The 20078-nt window shown below is 47.2% G+C and overlaps 1 protein-coding gene across 29 annotated transcripts in view; it reads left to right on the forward strand.

Moving 5' to 3' along the window:
* NCOR2 (nuclear receptor corepressor 2) overlaps positions 1-20078 on the forward strand; it is a 511248-nt gene that overhangs the window by 311914 nt on the left and 179256 nt on the right. For 28 of the 29 annotated variants that reach the window (XM_075898492.2, XM_075898501.2, XM_075898481.2 and 25 more), the window contains one exon: positions 3016-3082. In XM_075898492.2, the coding sequence (XP_075754607.2) occupies positions 3016-3082 (67 nt within the window). Of the gene's footprint in view, positions 1-2655; positions 2924-3015; positions 3083-20078 lie in introns of those variants that run through there. The other variant, XM_075898502.2, reaches the window with a different exon arrangement.

The following is a 20078-nucleotide window of genomic DNA, read 5'->3' on the forward strand; positions in this document are numbered from 1 at the left end:
GGCATGCATTCCAGGCTGCTCTGCCTTCTAGCCAGCTTTCACAAGACTTCTTGCGCAAGAAGCCGCCAGTGTAGACATAGCCTAAGAGTTTCCTCCCATGAGCAGAATGGATTTTGTGTTGTGCACCAGTACTGAGTTCATGTGGCTTGTTCGGATGTGCCACTGTGGCACCCAAGTTATTAATAAATATTTTTAAACTTTTACCTTTTCTCTCTGCTGCCATGTCTCCTCCCATTGTTCCGTCAGCTCTCCTGGTTCCTGCTGGCCCCTACCCCCCAACTCCTCACTCTCCTCTGCTGTCCTGACTCCTTCCGTTCTCACTGCCCCCAGCCCTCCTGCGACCTGCCCTCCTCCATCAGCCCTTCTCTGCCCCCTGTTCCCACTCTTCCAGTAGCCCCTCTCTGATCATTTGAGCTACCCCTCCTCATCCCCTCTCCTAACACCTCCCTCTACAAACCTGCCCTGTCTCTCTCCTTTGGTGCTGGTCTCTCCCCTGCAGGTGTCTGCCCTTCTGCTTCACCCACAGAATCCCCTGGCATCTGCACCCTCCTGGTTCCTCCCACTTCCCTCACTGCCCTGCCCCCTTTGTCCTATTTTTCCCTGATGCCCATCCCCTAACTACTCTCATGCCCCTGTGCCCTCACACGTGATTTGCTCCATACCCGCCTTCCTCATGCCCACTCTCTCTTTCAAACCTTCTCCCATCACCTCCTTCTCCCCCCTCTAGTCCCCAATGTCCTTACCCTCTCCTCTCCCAGCATCACCCTGCCCCCCTCCCACTGACACCTCCCCTCCTGCCCTTTTCCTCATTGTCTGCACTTGGCCTCCTGGCATTTGTCTCTCTTCCACGCTGTCTCTTGGTGCCTTCCCCTTTCTTCTCCTGACCTGTCCCCCTCTCTTCAGCACAATCTCCTTCCTCTCCCACCCTTCCCCCTATTTTTCCCCCCGGGGCAGCGGGGCTGGAGTCTGCAATAAGGCCCTGCCACCCTGCTGTCTGTCGAGGGGGTATAGGCCGCTCCGGCATCCGCTGCCCATTTCTTCTGGGGCTGCGGAGTCTGAGTGTCTGCCCCACGGGATTGCCTCCTGGGTTCCAGCTGCTGCAGGAGAGTGGGCACCTCCCTGAGCTCACCCCATCCTGAGCTTACCGGGTGGACTCCCTCCTCCTTGTCTGCCACGCCGCTGGCATTTAAAATACCTGCTGCGTGGTGTGAGAATGCGCCACAAGAGTGCGGGGGCCGGCCTGCTGTGCCTGCTTGCTGCAGTGGTAGACAAGGGGGAGGCTCCCATGGCATTGTGGGGGGGAGAGCAGGACCCCAGGCTGGGGGGTTGTCTTGGATTGCCCGAGGGGGGGGGCTCGCCTTCCGATGGCACTTGGCTGTTGCATCATGTGGAATGGGGAGGGGGGCAGGGCAACATCTGCTTTGATTCCTGTCTCACCCCTCCCTCCCAAATTGTGAGGGCTGGGCTCTCGGCTTCTCCGCAGAGCTGGGGCACCGGGTCTGGGCCTGGGTGGACTCCCTCCCCCTTGTCTGCCATGCCGCTGGCATTTAAAATACCTGGCACATGGTGTGAGCATGTGCCGCATGGGTGCGGGGGCAGAGGCTGGCCCACCACGCCTGCTTGCTGCTGTGTCCACCCAGGGGCGAGGCCTCCAAATCCCATCACACTGTCGTGGTATGCGCATGCGCCACAAGGGCACCGGGGTAGGGCATCCTGCCGCGGCAGCTTGCCACGGCGTAAGTCCAGTGGTGGAGCCCCTGCGCTCCATCACATTAGGGCTGTGGGCGCCCCATTACAAGTCCTCTTCTCCTCCGGGGATGCTCTGGGGCCAGGGGGGGGGAGCAATATTCAGAGCCGGGGGAGAGACCCAGCTCCAAATATTGGTGGAGGAGGGCCGCCGGCTCTGAATATTGCTGGAGCATGGGCACCACGAGCCCATATAACTCGCCGCCCAGGGATGTGTGGACACTGCTGTTATCACTGCCAGTCTGTTGGAGACCTAAGTCAATCCAGTGTGGCCTAATTGCTGGAGTCATTGGAGTAGCCCTTTGCTTGCAGAGCAGCATGGCTTAATGGCCATGTTCTACAGAATAGCCCTGGTTTGCAGGGCAGCTCAGCTTAATGGCCAAAGTGTATAGAACATTGACCATGTGTGGCCTAATGGCCAATGCCTAGGGAACGGTCACTAGACAGTGGAGGTGGGGCGGCATCCCCAGTAGGGGGATCCAGGCCTACTCAACTCCAATAGACCACAAACTGGAAGCGGCAGTGTGGTCCACCACTGGCTCAGAGGGAAATCCCGCTGATACACACCAAGCTCATTTGCGCGCCCTTACTGTTCTGTGGTTACCTTTCATTCCTGAGCTGGGAAATGAAGGGTCTGGTCCGCCAACACACATGGTCATGGCTAATAGCAGGTGTTTGCAGGATTGTGACTTAAGAGCATTTATAGAATTTGTGGAGTTAGAATCTATGGCCCTGATCCTGGAAACTCACTATTGAGTCTACACAACCTCCTTCCCCTCCCTCCCCCCATCAATCAAACCTACACAGGCAGCTGCCCTCCCAATGACTCCAGCTACTCTGGAGTAGGGCAGTTGACAGGAGTGCTTGGAGATCAGTTCATTGTGTCTAAGCAGATAAATTGGTTATCAGTGGATTGATCACTGCAGTGTTGATCCACTCCCCTGGGGAGTAAAGATAAGCTCTCAGGCACTGTGATGACAGGATTAACCCCAGGTGAAGTGCATACTGCAAAGCAAACTGCAGGCTACCAAAGGAGCATTCTCAAGGACTTTGACCTGTGCAACTGAACTGCTGGGAATATCTGAGTTTTGCTCCAAAGTGACAGTCAGGTCGATATATGTTGTTATTGTGGGCACCACATCCACCCCTTTGAACTTTCTGCCATTTCAATGTTAAGGTAGAAACTGCTGTATTTGTATTGAAAACAGAATAGATGTGCAGGATTTTATGTGTTAACAGATATATTTTCCCTCTTTGTCTCTGCTTTAGAAACCAGGCAATGAGGAAGAAGTTAATTTTGTACTTTAAGAGGAGAAATCATGCTCGTAAACAGTGGGTAAGTGAAGTCTCTAAGCCTTGTTTTATATGTGCATAATAGACAAAATAATTGGTTCATGTTTAGCTCTTTGTATGTAGAAAACAAAAGGAGGGATACCAGCACAGACAAGGTAGTACTTCGCATGTTACCTGTTACTTTGTTTTTGCCTTCTAGTTGGACCCTCTGTTTTCTATTGTAGCAGCCCCATTATAAAAGTAATTTGTAAAAAACTGTTTAAAAAGGTATCTGTGTAACCACTAAAAATCCTGCTGGTTCCATGCACTGCAGGCTTTTATACTGTAGAGCCTGCAGTGCAGAGTGACATTCGGTTCTCTGGGAGCTGGCTTCACTTTGGGCTCTGCAGTATTATATTGCATAGCCTACAGTGAAGCTGGCTCCCTGGGAGCCAGTGTGTAATTGTAATGGAAACCAATATGCTGGTTCTTACTGGTTAACCAAAACAGTTGGGCTTGATTCTTTGGCTCAGTAGTTCCTTATCCATTCACAGGAAAGGCAAAAAATAGCATTTTTATCCATAGTGGAAGTTCTCATTTATTTCAGTGGGACTGTTTGTGGAATACTTTTCTACTCAGTGTAAGTATCAGGCCCTGGGAGAAGAGTACAACTTACACTGACCCCACTGCGGACAAACTGAAGAAGTCTTTCACTCTTTCCAACTGACCACAGAATTACATTTTAGGAATTTGTGGTTTAAAATAAAACACAGTCCTATCCAGTTTTGTTGCATGAAAAGCTGTCTAAGGGTGCCCTATAAACACTTTTCACAGAAGTTACTCTCAGTTATATAAAACAAACACAGGTTTTATTATGAGATTTTGAAGAGACCTGGTCAGATCATTATAAACTTAAACTTCAGATTTTCTTTAAACTAAATAAAGTTGGGAGGGGAAAAGAGATACAATATGGCCTCTGGAAAGTAACCTAGCAACCTCATTGTGCTGGTCCAGCATCCAAGGAAAGTGAAACCTAGAAAAAAAAAATGAAATTGACCAACCTGCTATGATTGTCCAAATGCCAAAAGTAAACAGCCCAGATTGGGAAGAAGAAATCCTACTGTAAGCCATTTTTGTTTTGATAAACTAAATGATTATTTGGGTGAAAGATGCATTTTTAATGTAATTGTTATATGTTACTATGGACTTTCACATTAGAATATTTAGAAACACAGACTTTGGTATGGACACTAATGAGCTACCCTCTGTGAGGAACCCTGAAATGTCAGATTTATCTTCTTGTGTTGAAGGTGGGAGTGGAGGTTTGCATGAAATCTTTGGCTGGGAGGGATTGTTGGAAAAGTTCTGAATAATCATTTGGGAACTGGTATGAAAGATGAGACTGTAAAGACAGAGTTCTGAAGGGGACTGCGCTTGTCAGAGCCAATGCTCAGAGCCTGGCTTTTACTGACAGTGAACAAGGGCACATGTTGTTTCCCCCTCCCCCTTTTCTGTGTTTTAAAAAACCCAAACAAACCCCTTCTGAAGCTTCAAGATGTGCCAGCCAAAGGGTTAGCTGCAGTCCTCTTGTTGGTTGGAATTCACCTTTAAGTCACTTAGCTTTTTGCTTCATAACCCTCCTTCCCCAAACATACTGCCTGGAATGACTGATAGTTTGTGCATTTGAGAGAAGAACATCAATATTCTTTTCCTTAAAACCAAAAATTTGCAAAGCAGTGTTGTGGTATTGTTGAAAGCACAGAGGAAATAGACAGAGTTGCCCCTGTATGTAATACCCTTTGCTGTACTCAGTCTCAATTAGGTTGCTCTGTTGTAAGTGGGCAGGAGGTGGAGACGGTAGCAGTATGAGACCCAAAGTGTGTCTTGCAGAAAAAATGCCTATTATGAAGAATTGATAAATGTCTGCTACCTGGTTTTGTTCGGTGCCCTTGAAAGGGGATGTTTCAATGTAGGGGAAAGCATATTGCCTATTTTTATAGAATAGGCAGGATACTGTTGCTGAATTTGCAAAGTGAATGCATTTGCTGTTTCTCTTTACAAAATGGGAACATTTAGTGATCTAGCTGCCTATTTCATATAGCAGATACTACTTAAAAAGAAATTCAAAGTCTTTGTTTATATTCACATGCTTCCTTTCATCTCTTACTCCCTAATATACACACAAACTTTTATATATCATCATTAGACAAATAGCATGCCATGTTCATAGTTCTTCTTTAAGTAGGGATTGTGTTTGCTTGGTGCAGTTGGGATTAGATGGGTGAGGGGACCAATAAAGAGAGAAATTGTTTATTCAGACACTGGTTTTAAACGGCTTTGTTTGGAGAATGATTGAACTGTATCGTTAGTATATCAGCAGTGTTGCCTACTGGATAGAACACTGGACTGGGACCCTATTGATCTGGGTCCTATTCATGACTCTTTTGCTGGCCTGCTGGGTAACTGTGGGCAGGTGGCTTTGCCTCTCAAGCCAGGTCTTACGCTAGGCCCTACAGTACACTACACCATAACTCCGCTTATTTTGAAATAACAAGCAGAGCGCCCACACTACCAAGCCTGTTATTTTGAAATAATAATTCCTGCTTTCCTCAAAGAATGACTCTTATTTTGAAAGTTATTTCACAATAGCAGTAGTGTGGATGCTCTTGTACCACTACTTCAAAATAACTACTCCCTAGAATCATTCAAAGTAATTACACCCCAGAGCTTCCTGGGCTCTAAGTCAAGGTAGAACATCCATATTAAGGGAACCTGCCTCAGATTAATTTTGAGGCTTCCCCGTTGAGCGGACACGCTATTTTGAAATTGTCATTTTGGGACTTATTTTGAAATAAGTTATTTCAAAATAATTTCCTAGTGTAGACATGCCCTAGAGCAGTGTTTCTCAACTGGTGGTATGCAAGAGAAGTTTGGGGCAGGGGTTACATCAACACAAGTGAAATCTGGCAAACAATGTCTGGGATTTTGCCCTGCAGAGGGGATCGGAGAGTGTGCGGTGGCACATGCCTGTCAAATTGAATGTTCGGAGCTGCATGCCCAGACGTTAACAGCCACTCTGCCCAGGCGCCCCAGCACCTGGCGGGAAAAGCATGTGGCTGCGGCAGTGGCTCTGGTGAGACCCAGGGCAGTTCCAAGTTGGGAGGTTGGTTTAGACAGGGAGAAAAAAAAAAATCACTTCCATGGCTGCCTCTCCTAGTTGGTTTCCTCTCCGGCAGCCTCCCAGGAGTGCTCCAGTGGGGAGAGCGCATTATCCCCACCCAGCAGCTCAGCACAGCGCATTCCCATCGCCCCTTCCCCATGGCACTGCAGAGAGGAGCTAAAAGACGGTGAAGTGGCACAATAAGCTTTGTTCCAAAGGACCCCCCCATGTCAGTGGCATGGTGGGGAGAGGGCTGATGCCCCTGGATGCCATGCTAGGTGGGGTACCAGGCTGGGGTAACCCTACCTTTGAAAAGCCCACTCATGCTGCCCGGCACTGTCTTGATGGCTTGTCTTCAGGGAGCAAGTGGCCTATCAGCTCCGGGCTCGCTGCCTGGGGCACAGCCCCTTTTCCACACACACTCATCCCTCAGTGGGGCTTGGGTTTTGATTTGCCTCTTTCACCCAGGGTGATAGGTCTCAGGCTTCAGCTCCCCTCCTGGGATTGTGCAGCAATTTTCATTGTTGGATGGTGGTTGTGGTGAAGTTTGAAAACCCTTTAGTCTATTGGGGTCTTTCACGGCCACAAGCTGCACAGGGTGTGTGCTTGTGTGTCACAGAGAGGAGACAAGAAGTGATGTGAAAAGTAGGGTAGCCTAGAGCTGGTTAGAAATTTTTTGAGAAGACTTTTTTTTTTGTGGGAGAATAATGAATTAAAGTCAAACCTGTGCAGGGTGGATCAGGCCCAGGTGTGTGTGTGGGGAGTGGGGTATAGAAGAAAGGCAAAACAGCCTGGTAGCTAGGATGCTCACCTGGAATACTGAAGACCTGGGTTCAGATTTTGCTTTGGAGTGTTATGTTTAGTAGGAATAGCTGATTCTTTATACAAAGTGGAACAGCCCCAACAGAAAAGGAGAGAGGAGCGGGAAGGCAAAAAGAGATTTGACTCTGTAGCATGGTGGCTGGAGCACTCACTTGGGATTCAAAAAGGACCCTATTCAAGTCCCTGCTTTGCCTCTTTCAGAAAGGTCTGTTTGCCTCCAGTCTGAACAAAACTGCTTTTAGTAACTGCAACGTTGTTCATGAATGAATGTTTTCTGGGCAGCCCTTCTGTAGCATCAGCTGGGCTGGGTCACAGGTTCCAAGTGTCTTGCATGATCCTGTTTGTTTTTCGGAAGAGGAAGACTTCGCCTTCCTGAATGGTGAGAGACAGAGCCTTGCTCTTTCTACAGTGAAACCACAGACTGGCAGATGCAGACTGGAGCACTGCATCTCGGCATTCGGCCACAGATCACTCAATTTCACTGGCTATTTTTAGCCTTTTCCTAAACATGTAACTGTAACAGCAGGAAAGGGTGGCAGACTTTTTGGCAGCAGAAGAAACCTTGAAGCACGTCCTCATCTGCCAGCTTAGTTTTATGTGTTTGTTTATTTGCTGTCTGGCCAAAGGGGCATCATTGGAAGAGGTTCGGCAATACGGAGCCTGTGCAATCTCGAGGCTATTCATATGACTGACTGCTTCTCACCGATGATGTGAGATGTCCTTGGGCAGGTGTCAGAGCTTTTCCTTGGATCCCAGGTGCACTGCTCTTAAAACCAAACAAAAAAATAAACAAAATTATTCCTACGGGAGCAAGAAAATCCTGATGCTGGGCTCCATTTTATGACGGTGATCCTATTTTCTGAACCAAAAATGGGGACATATTGGCCATGCCCCTTGACTCGCTAGTCATGCCCACTGACTACCTAGGCCTCGCCCGCCTGCCACAGGAAGTCCCTGTGGTCGTAATTCCATGGACAAGATGGACACATAGCCAGAAGTAAAGGGTGTCATGTGATCTCCATAAGAACTCCTCCCACCATTAAACCAGGCCCCAGACATAGGGTCCCATAACAGTGCAGCACTAGGGGTCCAACTTTGATTCAAGATGAGATCTAGGATCCGAGACCCATTACTTTACAGTGTAGATGCAGCCCCATTTGACTTAGGTCCTGGGAATCATCCAGAACTATCCCACAATGTCATGGAACAACTTCCTTAGTCCTGACTGCACTGGTTACCCCCTATATGGACCTGACTCAAGCACTAGGAAGGCAGGATAAGGGACGTCCCAATGATAGGAGGGTGGGGTGGATGCTTACCAGTTCCAATTAACTGGTAATCAGAAGGGGCTGGAGCAGCTCCCCATCTGCTGCATTCAGGGGGCTGCTCCAGCTCCACAGAGAGCCCACTGCAAACAGAGGTTGCTCTCATCTGGAGCAGCCCCTGTCTGCAGGAGACGTGGGGGTCCAGTGTCCAGAGCAGCTTCTCTCTGTGGGGAGTCCAGCTTGCTGTGGACAGGGGCTTGTCTGGAGGGGGCTGGAAGCAGGCAACAGCCCCAGTGTGACCTCACATTAACCAGTTCACTGATTAAAGGAATTTACATTCCTAATGAGATGGACTGCAGCTGCTTTTTTTGAAGTTACTACAAAACTATCAAGTGCCCTCTGTTTCCATAAGCCAGAGGGACAGTACTGAACTAACCATGACAGTTACAGGGTGGAGAAGACCACATCACTAACCCTCAACGCCACTGCTTGAAGTGTACATTTCCCGTGGAAATCAATGGGCCTAGGCTATTTTATATGTAAAGCTACTGAGAAATGTATATGTCAATGCCATGATGTTAACATCTATGTTATGTACATAATATCTAATAATAATTGCCAAATGAGACTACTTCCCAACCTGCTTACAAAGGGTCTGATCTAAGTTAAACTTTAAGCTAAGATTTGGTCCAAAGCAATCTGCTAACATAACTAAGAAGATCCAGTTAACAGTTAGTCACAAATATAAGGGACCAATCAGTAAATGCCCCACTGCTTAGTAGAGGTGATCGTTGAAGAAAATTGGAGAGACTTTGAATTGACTTCTTCTGACATCAGTGCTTTCTCTCACTGGATGTGGGGTCTTTAGCACAGGTTTCAGGTTGTGTGTCAGAATAATTCAGAAATGTGTTGTCACAGCTAACTCCATTCAGGTCTGGGCAACTGCACCCCAAAGACAGAAGAACAAATCCCTTGAAACTGGAAGTCAAAACATCGCACCTCTTCACAGAGTTCACAAAGGGCTTGTTTACCCAGACACACAAGTCATGACAACACTCTCTGGAGAGAGACAACACATCCTGGCTTTCTGTGGAGGCGCCAAGTGTTTTCACGAGGCATCTTAACACACTGTTTAAATCAGTGGTTCCCAAACTTTTCCGAATCATGCCCCCTTTTTGATTTTTGAGAAACCCTCACGCCCCCCCCTTCCCAAAAAAATAGCAGCAAAACTTGGGGTGTGATTGATGGGGGTATGTGTAGCTGGGTCACCTCGCGAGCTCCCCCTCCCCCCCCCGAATTTCTTCATGCAGCCCCTTAGGAGGGCACGCCTCCCAGTTTGGGAACCCATGGTTTAAATCATCAACTGCTTGGATGAGGAAGACTCACAAAGAGTCTGTCCATCATCCACACCAGCATGACACAGTGATTTCACCCCCATGGTAACAGACCCAGTCTCTCTTTGGGCTCTTGTGGAGCAGTAGGGAGCCTGGGGTGCCCAGTTTACTGGCCTGTCACCACAGCTTGGGAAGGATTGAAGCCATATTCCAGGTTCTGGTTCAAACCTTTAATTCTTTATTTCTTCCAGAAAAAATTAGGACAGCACATCTGTTGTCACTTCCCCTAATCTGGGGTCATCCTCAGGAGTCTGTCTATTTCTCAGGTTTCTACTTGGCTAGCCGCGTGCCTTAGAGGAGGGGTTCTCAGCGTTTTTCTTACTGAGCCCTTCTTCCCCCTCAACAAGCTGTAAAAATTCCACAACCTCCCTGTTCCCCAACTGTGTTTCTGCATAGAAAAGCCAGGGCCGGTGTTAGGAAGCTTGGCAACTGCCATTCGCAGTCCCCTGCTGCCACCCTGTGAAGCTCAGTTGCTCCAGCTTTGGCTTCAGCCCCAAGCGAAGGGTGCGAAGGGTTCTGGGCATCAAACTCGCACAGTGTGGGACTTTGGCTTTCTGTTGGGTGCCTCCCCCCACCCACCAACAATATAAAACCAAAACCTGCTTGTAGCCCTCTAGGTTGAGAATCGTAGTTGACACCTGTTGCGTTAGGGCCATGCCCTTCTCCAGGGTCTCTCATAGGAGCCAACCTGCTTCCTGTAGCTGTCCCTACTTAAACCTGGGTTCCCTGACTGTTCCTGCCTGTTCTGGGCAGCTTTCTCCCCATCTGGCCTGAAAGGTGATTTTTATAATTACATGGTCTGGGCAGCTCATTCTCAGCTGGATGGAAGCTTTTCAGTCATAGGTAAGATTGGGCCCAGCTCTTCTCTTCCAGCCAGTGACCTTGGGACAGTATCCTGTCCTAAGTGTGCAGTATTTGAGAAACAGTATGGGCTTGGTTTGACAATAATAGAAGCAGCCAGGTCTCCCATGGGGCCTTGATTAAGCCAATGAACTGCCTGCCTCAATTTTCGCATCAGTGGAACAAATATGTTAATGTCACTTCCTGACACCCCAAAAAGCTTTAGACAGATTGGCATCGTTTTTTTTAACGGAAAAGTTTTTCCATTAAAAGTATTTCCGCAAGAGAGCATTTATACTGGCATGTGCCTTTGTGCAAAAGATTTGTTTTTGCGCAAAAGCATCCATGCCAGTGTAGACGCTCTCTTGCGCAAGAAAGCTCCAAAGGCCATTTTAGCCATCGGGCTTTCTTGTGCAAGAAATTAACGTTGCGCAAGAGGCCAGTGTAGACAGCAAGAATACTTGCCTAAGAGGGCTTATCCCTGAGTGGGAGCGTCAGAGTATTTGAGCAGGAAGCACGGATTTTGTACATTACAACGTCAGTGTTCTTGCGCAAATACTTGCGGCCAGTGTAAACAGGCGGCAAGATTTTGCGCAAAAGCGGTGCTATGCAAAGAGCTGATTCCTGTTGTTGTTCCCTCCACTTCTTAACTTCAGTGTCAATATTTGGCTTTCCGTGTTCTGTGCTATTATTTATCTCTAATTTAGCCCTACATGTCTTCTAAGAGCTCAGTAAGCAGTGGAAGTGTTGATAGCGCTTCCAGACAATATTGACCTTTGGTGGTTCAGTAAATTCTCTAGTTTATTGTCCGTCATGTTCCAAGGGTGCCAGACTAGAGAGGTTTAACCTGTACATGGTTTTATGTTATTCCCTTACTATGAATATAGTCCTTTCAAAATTAGTACATCTGATTTGTAGTAAATACAGAGGAATGAGAAGAGGATTATCTAAATGCAGGTCAGATTGACTAGTTTTCAAAGGCAAATGGCCCAGCTGGGTTTTATAATGGCACTGCCCCTCAGGAATGCTGACCTGTAATTTAACCTAACAAACCATGCTTCAAACATCTCCCCTTGTTCCTGTCCTCCATTGTCATTGCTCTGAAAAGGGAATGTTGTAATCTCTCAGATTCTTGCTAATGTAGCAGGTCCTACTTTGGATTATGTAGCCTCCACCCCTCTCCCATTTTACACTTGGTCAGTCCTTTGATATAATCATTGAGTTTAAGAAGAGATCAAAGGAAGGCACTTGAACACCAGAGGAGAGCACTCCTAAATGCTGCATTTAAAGCAGTTTAAGAACTAGAGCATAAAAACCTACTTGAGCTGACACTTGGCAGTTTGAGAGCAAGTGATTTTGCTCAGGGATTGTGTGAGATTATATAGAAACATACATGGCTTGCTTTCTTTCCCTCCCCCTTTGGCATGTGCCACTGATCTGTGTTGCCCAATAGGTGACTCTTGTGGTAAAAAATGAACTCATTGACAATACCTGTAGATACAGAAGACCTACTATATTTGGTCTGCCTTGTGCTGTGACCTGGTTCCTGCCCTGTGTATGCATGGTAAACTGGAGGGAACCTAGTGCCAACATCCACGGACAGTGTCTGGCTCTACAGACTGACGATCCACTGGGTTTTGAGCTCTTGAAAGCTGTACCAGTCCCTCTGAAAGTCCCTGACTAATGCTCACCTGACTCCATCTTTCAAAGAGACCAACCCCAGGGAATGCTGGAGATCATGGGAATAAACTGCTGCCCTTTAAAAGATCAATTTCCAAGGGCCCGTTAGAGCAAGTGGTCAATACAGCCATAAAGACAGGGCGGTGATTCCACTGTTAAGGGAGGAGGGCCATTTGGGTTTGAAACTGCCCTGAGGCCCAGGCATTCACCTAGTTGCAGCAGTACAGGCAGGCCAGGTGGCTCTCAATGACTCACTACTACCACCTTCACCTGCTTGCTAGCACTGTTGGCAGAATCCGTGCCAACCACAGATTTGCCTGCCTCTGTTAGGACTTTGAATGGATGCAGCATTGTGGTAGCTGGCTCCAGCTGGCTACCAGGGGGGTAGATCCCTAGTATAGACAAGGCCTTAGGAGCAGCTTCGGGGCTGAGAGAATGAAGACAGAGTAGAGGAGGTAGACTCTGTGCAGCACTCCAGAAGCAAGGCTCAGGAGTTTGAATCTCACCGTGCACAGTGGATGTTGCAGCTGTTCAAAAGGACAGGAGTGAGCAGCAGCTCTCTAATAGGCTGACGCCAAACAAGGTGAGTAGCATGGAACTGGGGTTGCAAAGGGTTTTGGTCCTGGAGGTGGAAAAGACGGCTCTTTATTTTCTGTCTTATTCTCTATCCCTTTCCTAATGATTCCCAATAGTTTTTTAGACTGCTGCTGTACATTGAGCAGCTGTTTTCAGAGAACTATCCACATGGATTTCAAGAACTCTCTCTTGAGTGATAGACTCCATCATTTTTATATGTATACTTATGTATAGTTTTTATATGTGTAGTTAGGATTATACTCTTCATGTGCATTACTTAGCATTTATCCACACAGAATTCCTTGTGTGGCCCAATCATCCAGTTTTGTGAGACCTTTTTGTAACTTTTTGCAGTCAGCTGTGGGCTTAACTATTTTGAGCAATTTTATATCACCTGCAAATTTTGCCACCTCAGGGTACATCTAGACTGCAAGCTTTTGTTGACAGAATTTTTGTCAACAGATACTGTCAACAAAGGTTCTGTCGACAAAGAGCGTCTAACCACTTTGTCGACATGAGAGTGTAGACGCAAAGGACAGTCTAGATGCAATAACACCTTCTGTCGACAGAACTCTGTCAACAAAAGGGGTTATTCCTCGTAGAATGAGGTTTACCACTGTCGACAAAACTGCTGAGTTCTGTCGACGTTATGTCGACAAAACTCAGTGGCAGTGTAGATGCAGGTATAGTTTTGTGGACAAAAGTCCACTTTTGTTGACAAAACCCTGTAGTCTAGACACACCCTCACTATTGACCCCTTTTTCTGAGAAAATGAATGGGAAGGTTAACAGCAGTGGTCCAATTGCAAATCTTCCCCCCTATCTTTGAAGTAGAGTACCTGGCAAGGTTTTCATGATGATCTAAGGATTCTTCAACTACTTGAATGACAAGCCATTTGTTATCTTAATCACCCTGCCTCCCTCTGTTTGTTTATAAATAACCTGATCCAGAGGCAAGGCTGGGAGGAGCACAATCTCTGTTGCAGTTAAGAGCTATCTCTGGGGCTAAGGCATGCACTTTAAGCCACCTCAAGCATGAAATCCAGGGGTTTAAATTTAAAGGGGGCTAATGATCCCGCCCAGCCTTCTATAAATGGCACTTTTGTGCAAAGGGTTGACTGTCCCCCCTACTGATCTTGAGGCCTGGCTGACAGGGAGACTCCAGAGATTGGGAATTCAGTTTCTCTCAGCTGTCTCTCTCCATTCTGGAGACCATGGCATTTTCAATGATGGACAGAACAGCAGATCCCAGAGCTGTAGACATTAGCAATGACAAAGACTGACAGTGTTGGGGCATCTAGGCCCAGATCCTCAAAAATATTTGGGTGCCTAATTCCCATGGAAATTAGTAAGAGTTAGGTGCCAAAAGCTTTGAGGAGTGGGGCTGTAGGCCGACCCTTAGCCCGTCTTGGGCAGCTTCTGCAGCTTCTAGGGCAGTGATGCTCAGACTGAGGCTTGGGAGATACAAGTAGCTCTTTGAGATATATGAAGTCAAAACACTGTGTGATTAGCTAATAACTTAGGGTATGTCTACACTACCCCCCTAGTTCGAACTAGGGGGGGTAATGTAGTCATACGGAGTTGCAAATGAAGCCCGGGATTTGAATTTCCCGGGCTTCATTTGCATAAAGCCGGCCGGCACCATTTTTAAATGCCGGCTAGTTCGGACCCCGTACCGCGCGGCTACACGCGGCACGGACTAGCTAGTTCGGATTAGGCTTCCTAATCCGAACTAGCTGTACACCTCGTTCCACGAGGTCCAAACTAGCTGGCATTTAAAAATGGCGCCTGCCGGCTTTATGCAAATGAAGCCCGGGAAATTCAAATCCCAGGCTTCATTTGCAACTCCGTATGACTACATTACCCCCCCTAGTTCGAACTAGGGGGGTAGTGTAGACATACCCTTAGATTTAATTATTAACCAATCGGGATATTTCTACAATGTTATTAATCTGTTGTAGAATACTTGGACCATTGTTTTGCTGTGAGATTTCTACAATAGCAAATAAAACAATGAATACACTCTACGGTGGCTATTTTGGCTTCTGTTGATCAAGCTGGGACATTAGCCACTTGGCGGGGCAGAACCCAGGGAGGCAGGGTAATTTTTTGTGCCCAGTGAAAATTGAACGTGAAATAGTGGAACCTGCATCCAAGAGAATCGGATGTTAGCACTTCGGCTTCTTTCCTTCCTTTGTAGGTGAGCAGCCAGCACAGCTGGTCCATAGCCTTGCTCCCCACTAACGAGAGCTAGACCCTGTCTGAGGAGCTGCCGCTTTACCCCAGATCCAGTTGAGTGGGAAGAGGCCCGGTTAGTTTAGGCTGGTCCCTAAACTATGACCGGTTACCTAGAGAATAACATTCCCTCTAATTTTTTCCATTCACATGTGGAATAATTTAGGCCCCCCCACATCCTACACTAAGAGTAGGTATCTGGATCCCTGCTGCTGAAGGGCATGGGAGGGAGGCAACTGCCCTGGGGCCTGGCAAAGGGCCCCCAGTCTTGGCCTTTTAAATCGCCACTGGAGCGCGGCATGATGTTCTCTGGGTGGCTGTAAGGGCTTGGGGGCAGGGTGCATCACACTCTGGGTGGCAGGGGCTCTCGTGTAACATGCTCATTGCCCTAGCCCGCCCCTTCCAGGAATGTGGAGCCTCCTCTCCCACCTTGCTCAGGGGCCAGGAGTGGCTGTCGACTCCTCTAGAGTCAGAGATGTGACCCTGTGAAAGTGGCGATGAGTTATTAGTGTAGTAGTTACACAGCTTGGGCTTTCCGGGTACATCTGCACAGCAGTTAAACACCAGTGGCTGGCCTACGTCCACTGACTTGGCTCAGGCTGCAAGGCTGTAAAAGTGCTGTGTAGACTCCCAAGCTTTAACCCCGTGTAGTGAGGAAGAGTCCCAGAACCCAGGCTCCAGCCTGAAAGTCTACACAGAATTTTTCATCCTCTGGAGTCAACCAGCCAATGTGGGCCAGCAGCAGCCATGCTGTGGGTCTTCTGTTTCACTGTAGATGTACCTCTGAGACATGTGACATAGAATCATAGAACACTAGAACTGGAAGGGGCCTCGAGAGGTCATCAGATCCAGTCCCCTGCCCTCACGGCAGGACCCTGCACCGTTTAGACCATCCCTGATAGATGTCTGTCCAACATACTCTTAAATGTCTCCAGTGATGGAGATTCCACAACCTATCTAGGCATATTCCAGTGTTTAACCCTGACAATTAAGACATTTTTCCTAATGTCCAGCCTAAACCTCCCTTGCTGCCGTTTAAGCCCATTGCTTCTTGTCCTATCCTCAGAGGCCAAGGAGAACAATTTTCTCCTTCCTCCTTGTGACAACCTTTTAGATACCTGAAAACTATTATCATGTCCCCCCTCAGTCTTCTCCTTTCCAAACTAAACAAACCCAGTTCTTTCAGCCTTCCTTCACAGGTCCTGTTCTCTAGACCTTTAATCATTCTTGTTGCTCTTCTCTGGACCCTCTCCAATTTCTCCACATCTTTCTTGAAATGTGGTGCCAAGAATTGTACACAGTACTCCAGTTGAGGCCTAATCAGTGCAGAGTAGAGAGGGGGAATGACTTCCCGTGTCTTACTCGCAGCACTCCTGTTAATGCATCCCAGAATCGTGTTTGCTTTTTTTGTAACAGTGTCACACTGTTGACCCATATTTAGCTTGTGGTCCACTATGACCCCTGGATCCCTTTCTGCGGTACTCGACAGTCACTTCACATTCTGTATGTGTGAAATGGATTGTTCCTTCCTAAGTGGAGTTCTTTGCATTTGTCCTTATTAAACTTCATCCTATTTACCTCAGTCAATTCTCCAATTTGTCCAGATCATTTTGAATTATTACCCTATACTCCAAAGCAGTTGCAACCCCTCCCAGCTTGGTATCATCTGCAAACTTAATAAACGTACTCTCTATGCCAATATCTAAAACGTTGATGAAGATAGTGAACAGAACTGGTCCCATAACAGACATCTGTGGATCTCCACTTGTTATGCCCTTCCAGCAGGATTGTGAACTATTAATATTAATTAACATGGCAGAGTCCTGCCCTGGAGAGCTAGCAGTCTGAATAAGGTAAGCAGCTTCTAGGGGCCCACTGGAAGAGCTGAGATTTCAGGTCACTTCAGGCAGTTTCAAGCTTCATGGTGTCGCCCATTTGACCCTGTTTCTAGGCATGAGCTGTACATCCTTGCTGCACTGCGGGTAGGCAGGGTGCTGGGGCTGAAGTATTATCGATGACAAGAGGAGCAGAGCAGGTCAAAGTGTCATGAGACTTAACCACTTATTTATCTCAAGCGTTAAGCAGTTAATACAGCTGTTTGTTTTACAAGCCTTAAAAACAATTGCTATACAATTTAAACCTTAAATACTATACATTCCAAAGCAATTAATACAGCGCAAAGCAATGCAAAAGCAATTACCTGAAGCTCTCCTATAATACAGTAATAAAGCCTAATTCAGCTTGTACTTCACCCGTATGCTACCTTCAGTACCAGGCAGGAGGTTGTGGCTCCTTTTCTTCCCACGCAATGGAACACCATGCACTGGATTGTGGGTGTGAAGGGCCTGTTTACTTCTAGTTACATCGAGCAGGACCTATGGGTCAATCCTGCCCATTCCCTCCCATTGATTCTTCTTACTAAGCCCATTTTATAGCAGAGCAAGACTTGGTCGTTCTAATAATATTTACCAATTGATTACGTATTGCGTAGGATAAATGCCCAATACCCTATTCGGGGGTACATCCTGTCACTCAGGATGTTGCTGCTATGTGCGTAGTTGACAGTTGTATGGCTGCACCTGTAATTTTTGCTTATCAGACACAGAAGTACCAGTACAAGGTAATGGGAATGAAACTTCAGTGTTAGGCATGAGGCTAAACCTATAATACTTGGGAGATGCTTGCATATTTTGTTCCTAAATGGGTGTTAAAAGGAGGAGGAAGAGAAATTATTATTCTTAGCCTCTGAGGATAGGACAAGTATCAATGGGCTGAAATTGTGGCAAGGGAAGTTTAGGTTGGAATTAGGAAAAGCTTCCTGTCAGGGTGGTTAAACACTGGAATAAATTGCTTAGGGAGGTTGTAAAATCCCTGTCATTGGAGATTTTAAAGAGCATGTTAAACAAACACCTGTCAGGGATGATTTAGTTGGTGCTCGGTCCTGCCATGAGTGCAGGAGACTGGATGTGTTGTCCTCTTGAGGTCCCTTCCAGGTTTAGTATTCTGTGATTCTGTGATGTGGTGGTGGTGTGTCCATATGAGTGGGAAGGGGGGAGGAGGAGAGGGAGAGCCTGTGCCCAAAGAAAGTTGCATGGAGTTCTTCTGGGATTACACCAGTGTAATTTGAAGCAGAATCTGGCCAGCACTCTTTGCAAAATCATGTTTATGTCCATCAATCCATTTCCCCACACTGCACTTCGACTGTTTTGTTTTGTTGTTAGCTTCTCTAGCTTCACTCTTGCCTTTGTTTCCCAGGTAGGAGCCTTAGTGTTACTAACAGGATATTTTAGTTTCTAGAGAAGGGTGGTCTTTTAAATTACAGTTCTGCTCTTTCCTATCCGTGTATGGGAAATTACCATGCATGCTGAGCAGTAATTGAGGCTACTCCTGCAAACCTTCCTGCATGTAGATGGAAGCATGTGTGTGTACAAATGTGGTTTTGTATGCATGTGTACACACTGTACATTGGCCAGATCCAAAAGGGAATGGGGTTAATTGTGTTTTCTGTGGTTCTTTCTACCCCCATTAAACATTTATATCACTAATGAGATGGGAAGAAATGACTTTTAGACATTTTAGGCCAGTCATTGCATGAGCCATTTAAAACTGGTTAGTGTAGAGCACAGGTGAGAATATAAAGTATGGAAAAATCCTACACTGGAGATGAGAGTCTAGCAGGCCTGTTTCATCTCCGACTTCTGTGATTCCCCACTCCTGCCAGAACAAAACAGCTCCTGGTGGTCTATTCTCTGAGCAAGTGTGCCGCATGGTTCAGGGTATAAATGTCTAAGCACTTGGGCTTCCATTGTGTTTTGGGAAACCAGACTAGCATCAAATGAAGCCATGCGGGGCGTGAACAGGAAGCAGAATACACAGAATCCTTGCTTGTAGAGTCACCTTGCATCACTGTTATTGGTTGGGTTTCTTTGTATGCTTAGGGCATCTTACATGGGCTGAGAGGGGCTGTGCATGGAAGATTTGGTGGACCTCTGGAGCAGGTGGTTGTTTCCAGTCAGGATGCAGTCTAACAATATCCCAACCAATGCTAGGCGGATCATGTGTGTAATACGTTGGTTGTCTCAGTCTGCTTCCCAGTGGGCCATTGCCCACATAGCAGTAAAACTCATCTGAATTGGCACTCCCCAGGTTGATAGCTTCCCGGGAGAGGCCCTGGAGACTGAGGCTCAGGCTGAATGTGGACACCCTTTTGGGGTTGACCCTGATGTCAGGTTTGAAGTATGGCACAGGGCTGGGTGGGGAGTCTGCCCTGACCTCCCAAGGCAGAACGCTCTGGACTGTTTTCCCCTGTGCCCAAATTCCACCTCTCTGAGTGCAAAGGGATTTCTGTCTCTGGGGAGTCCTTTGTAGTTACCTCTAACTTGCCATCGCCCTCTCTGAAGAATGGGTTGAGCTCAATACCACAGTGCCCCTCCTGCTCCCACCACATCCCCTGCTCTGGGCGGGGAGCTGGTGAAGGAGTCATGGCCACCTCTATGCCAAGAGGGTGTTTCTGTCCACCAGGGGAATTCTCCAGGGGTTGTTTGGAGCCAGACTTTGCACTGTCAGAGTGGCTTCAGCAACCAGCTCGTAGCAGAGATTCCAGGGATCCGTGCTCTGTGGAGAGAGGCACTTAGGTCCCTAGGCAGCTCCTGAAGTCACCAGTTCCTCCGCTGATGTTGATAATGGGCTTTGAAGACTGAAAGCATCACATAGGAGTCGAGTGTGCTAATTATTAAAGAAAAAACATCTGCCATCACGGGAATCCCTCCATGTTTCATGCTGGGCTTCCAAAGAAATGGCCCCTGCTTCTCAAAACAATAGGGCACGAGAGAGAGAGAGAGAATGTGAGTGTGTGTCACTTCCACAGGGCATGGAAGCTCGCCATAACCTACGGTTAACACTTTAGTTTGCTCTTTTGTGTCAGGCTGCAAAAGGTCAACTCTGTTCCCTCAGGAGTAGCTCTTATGGGTTTTTTTTCTGTCTGTTTTTTGTTTTCCTCCCCCTTCTCCTCCTTTTTGATTGAGATGAACCAGGGTGTTGAAGGCTCAAGAAAAATCACCATGAAAGCTTTGTGGCTCTTACAGGACTT

Source organism: Pelodiscus sinensis, chromosome Z (assembly GCF_052426305.1).
Source record: "Pelodiscus sinensis isolate ZL-2025 chromosome Z, ASM5242630v1, whole genome shotgun sequence".
Classification (NCBI taxonomy): domain Eukaryota; kingdom Metazoa; phylum Chordata; order Testudines; family Trionychidae; genus Pelodiscus; species Pelodiscus sinensis.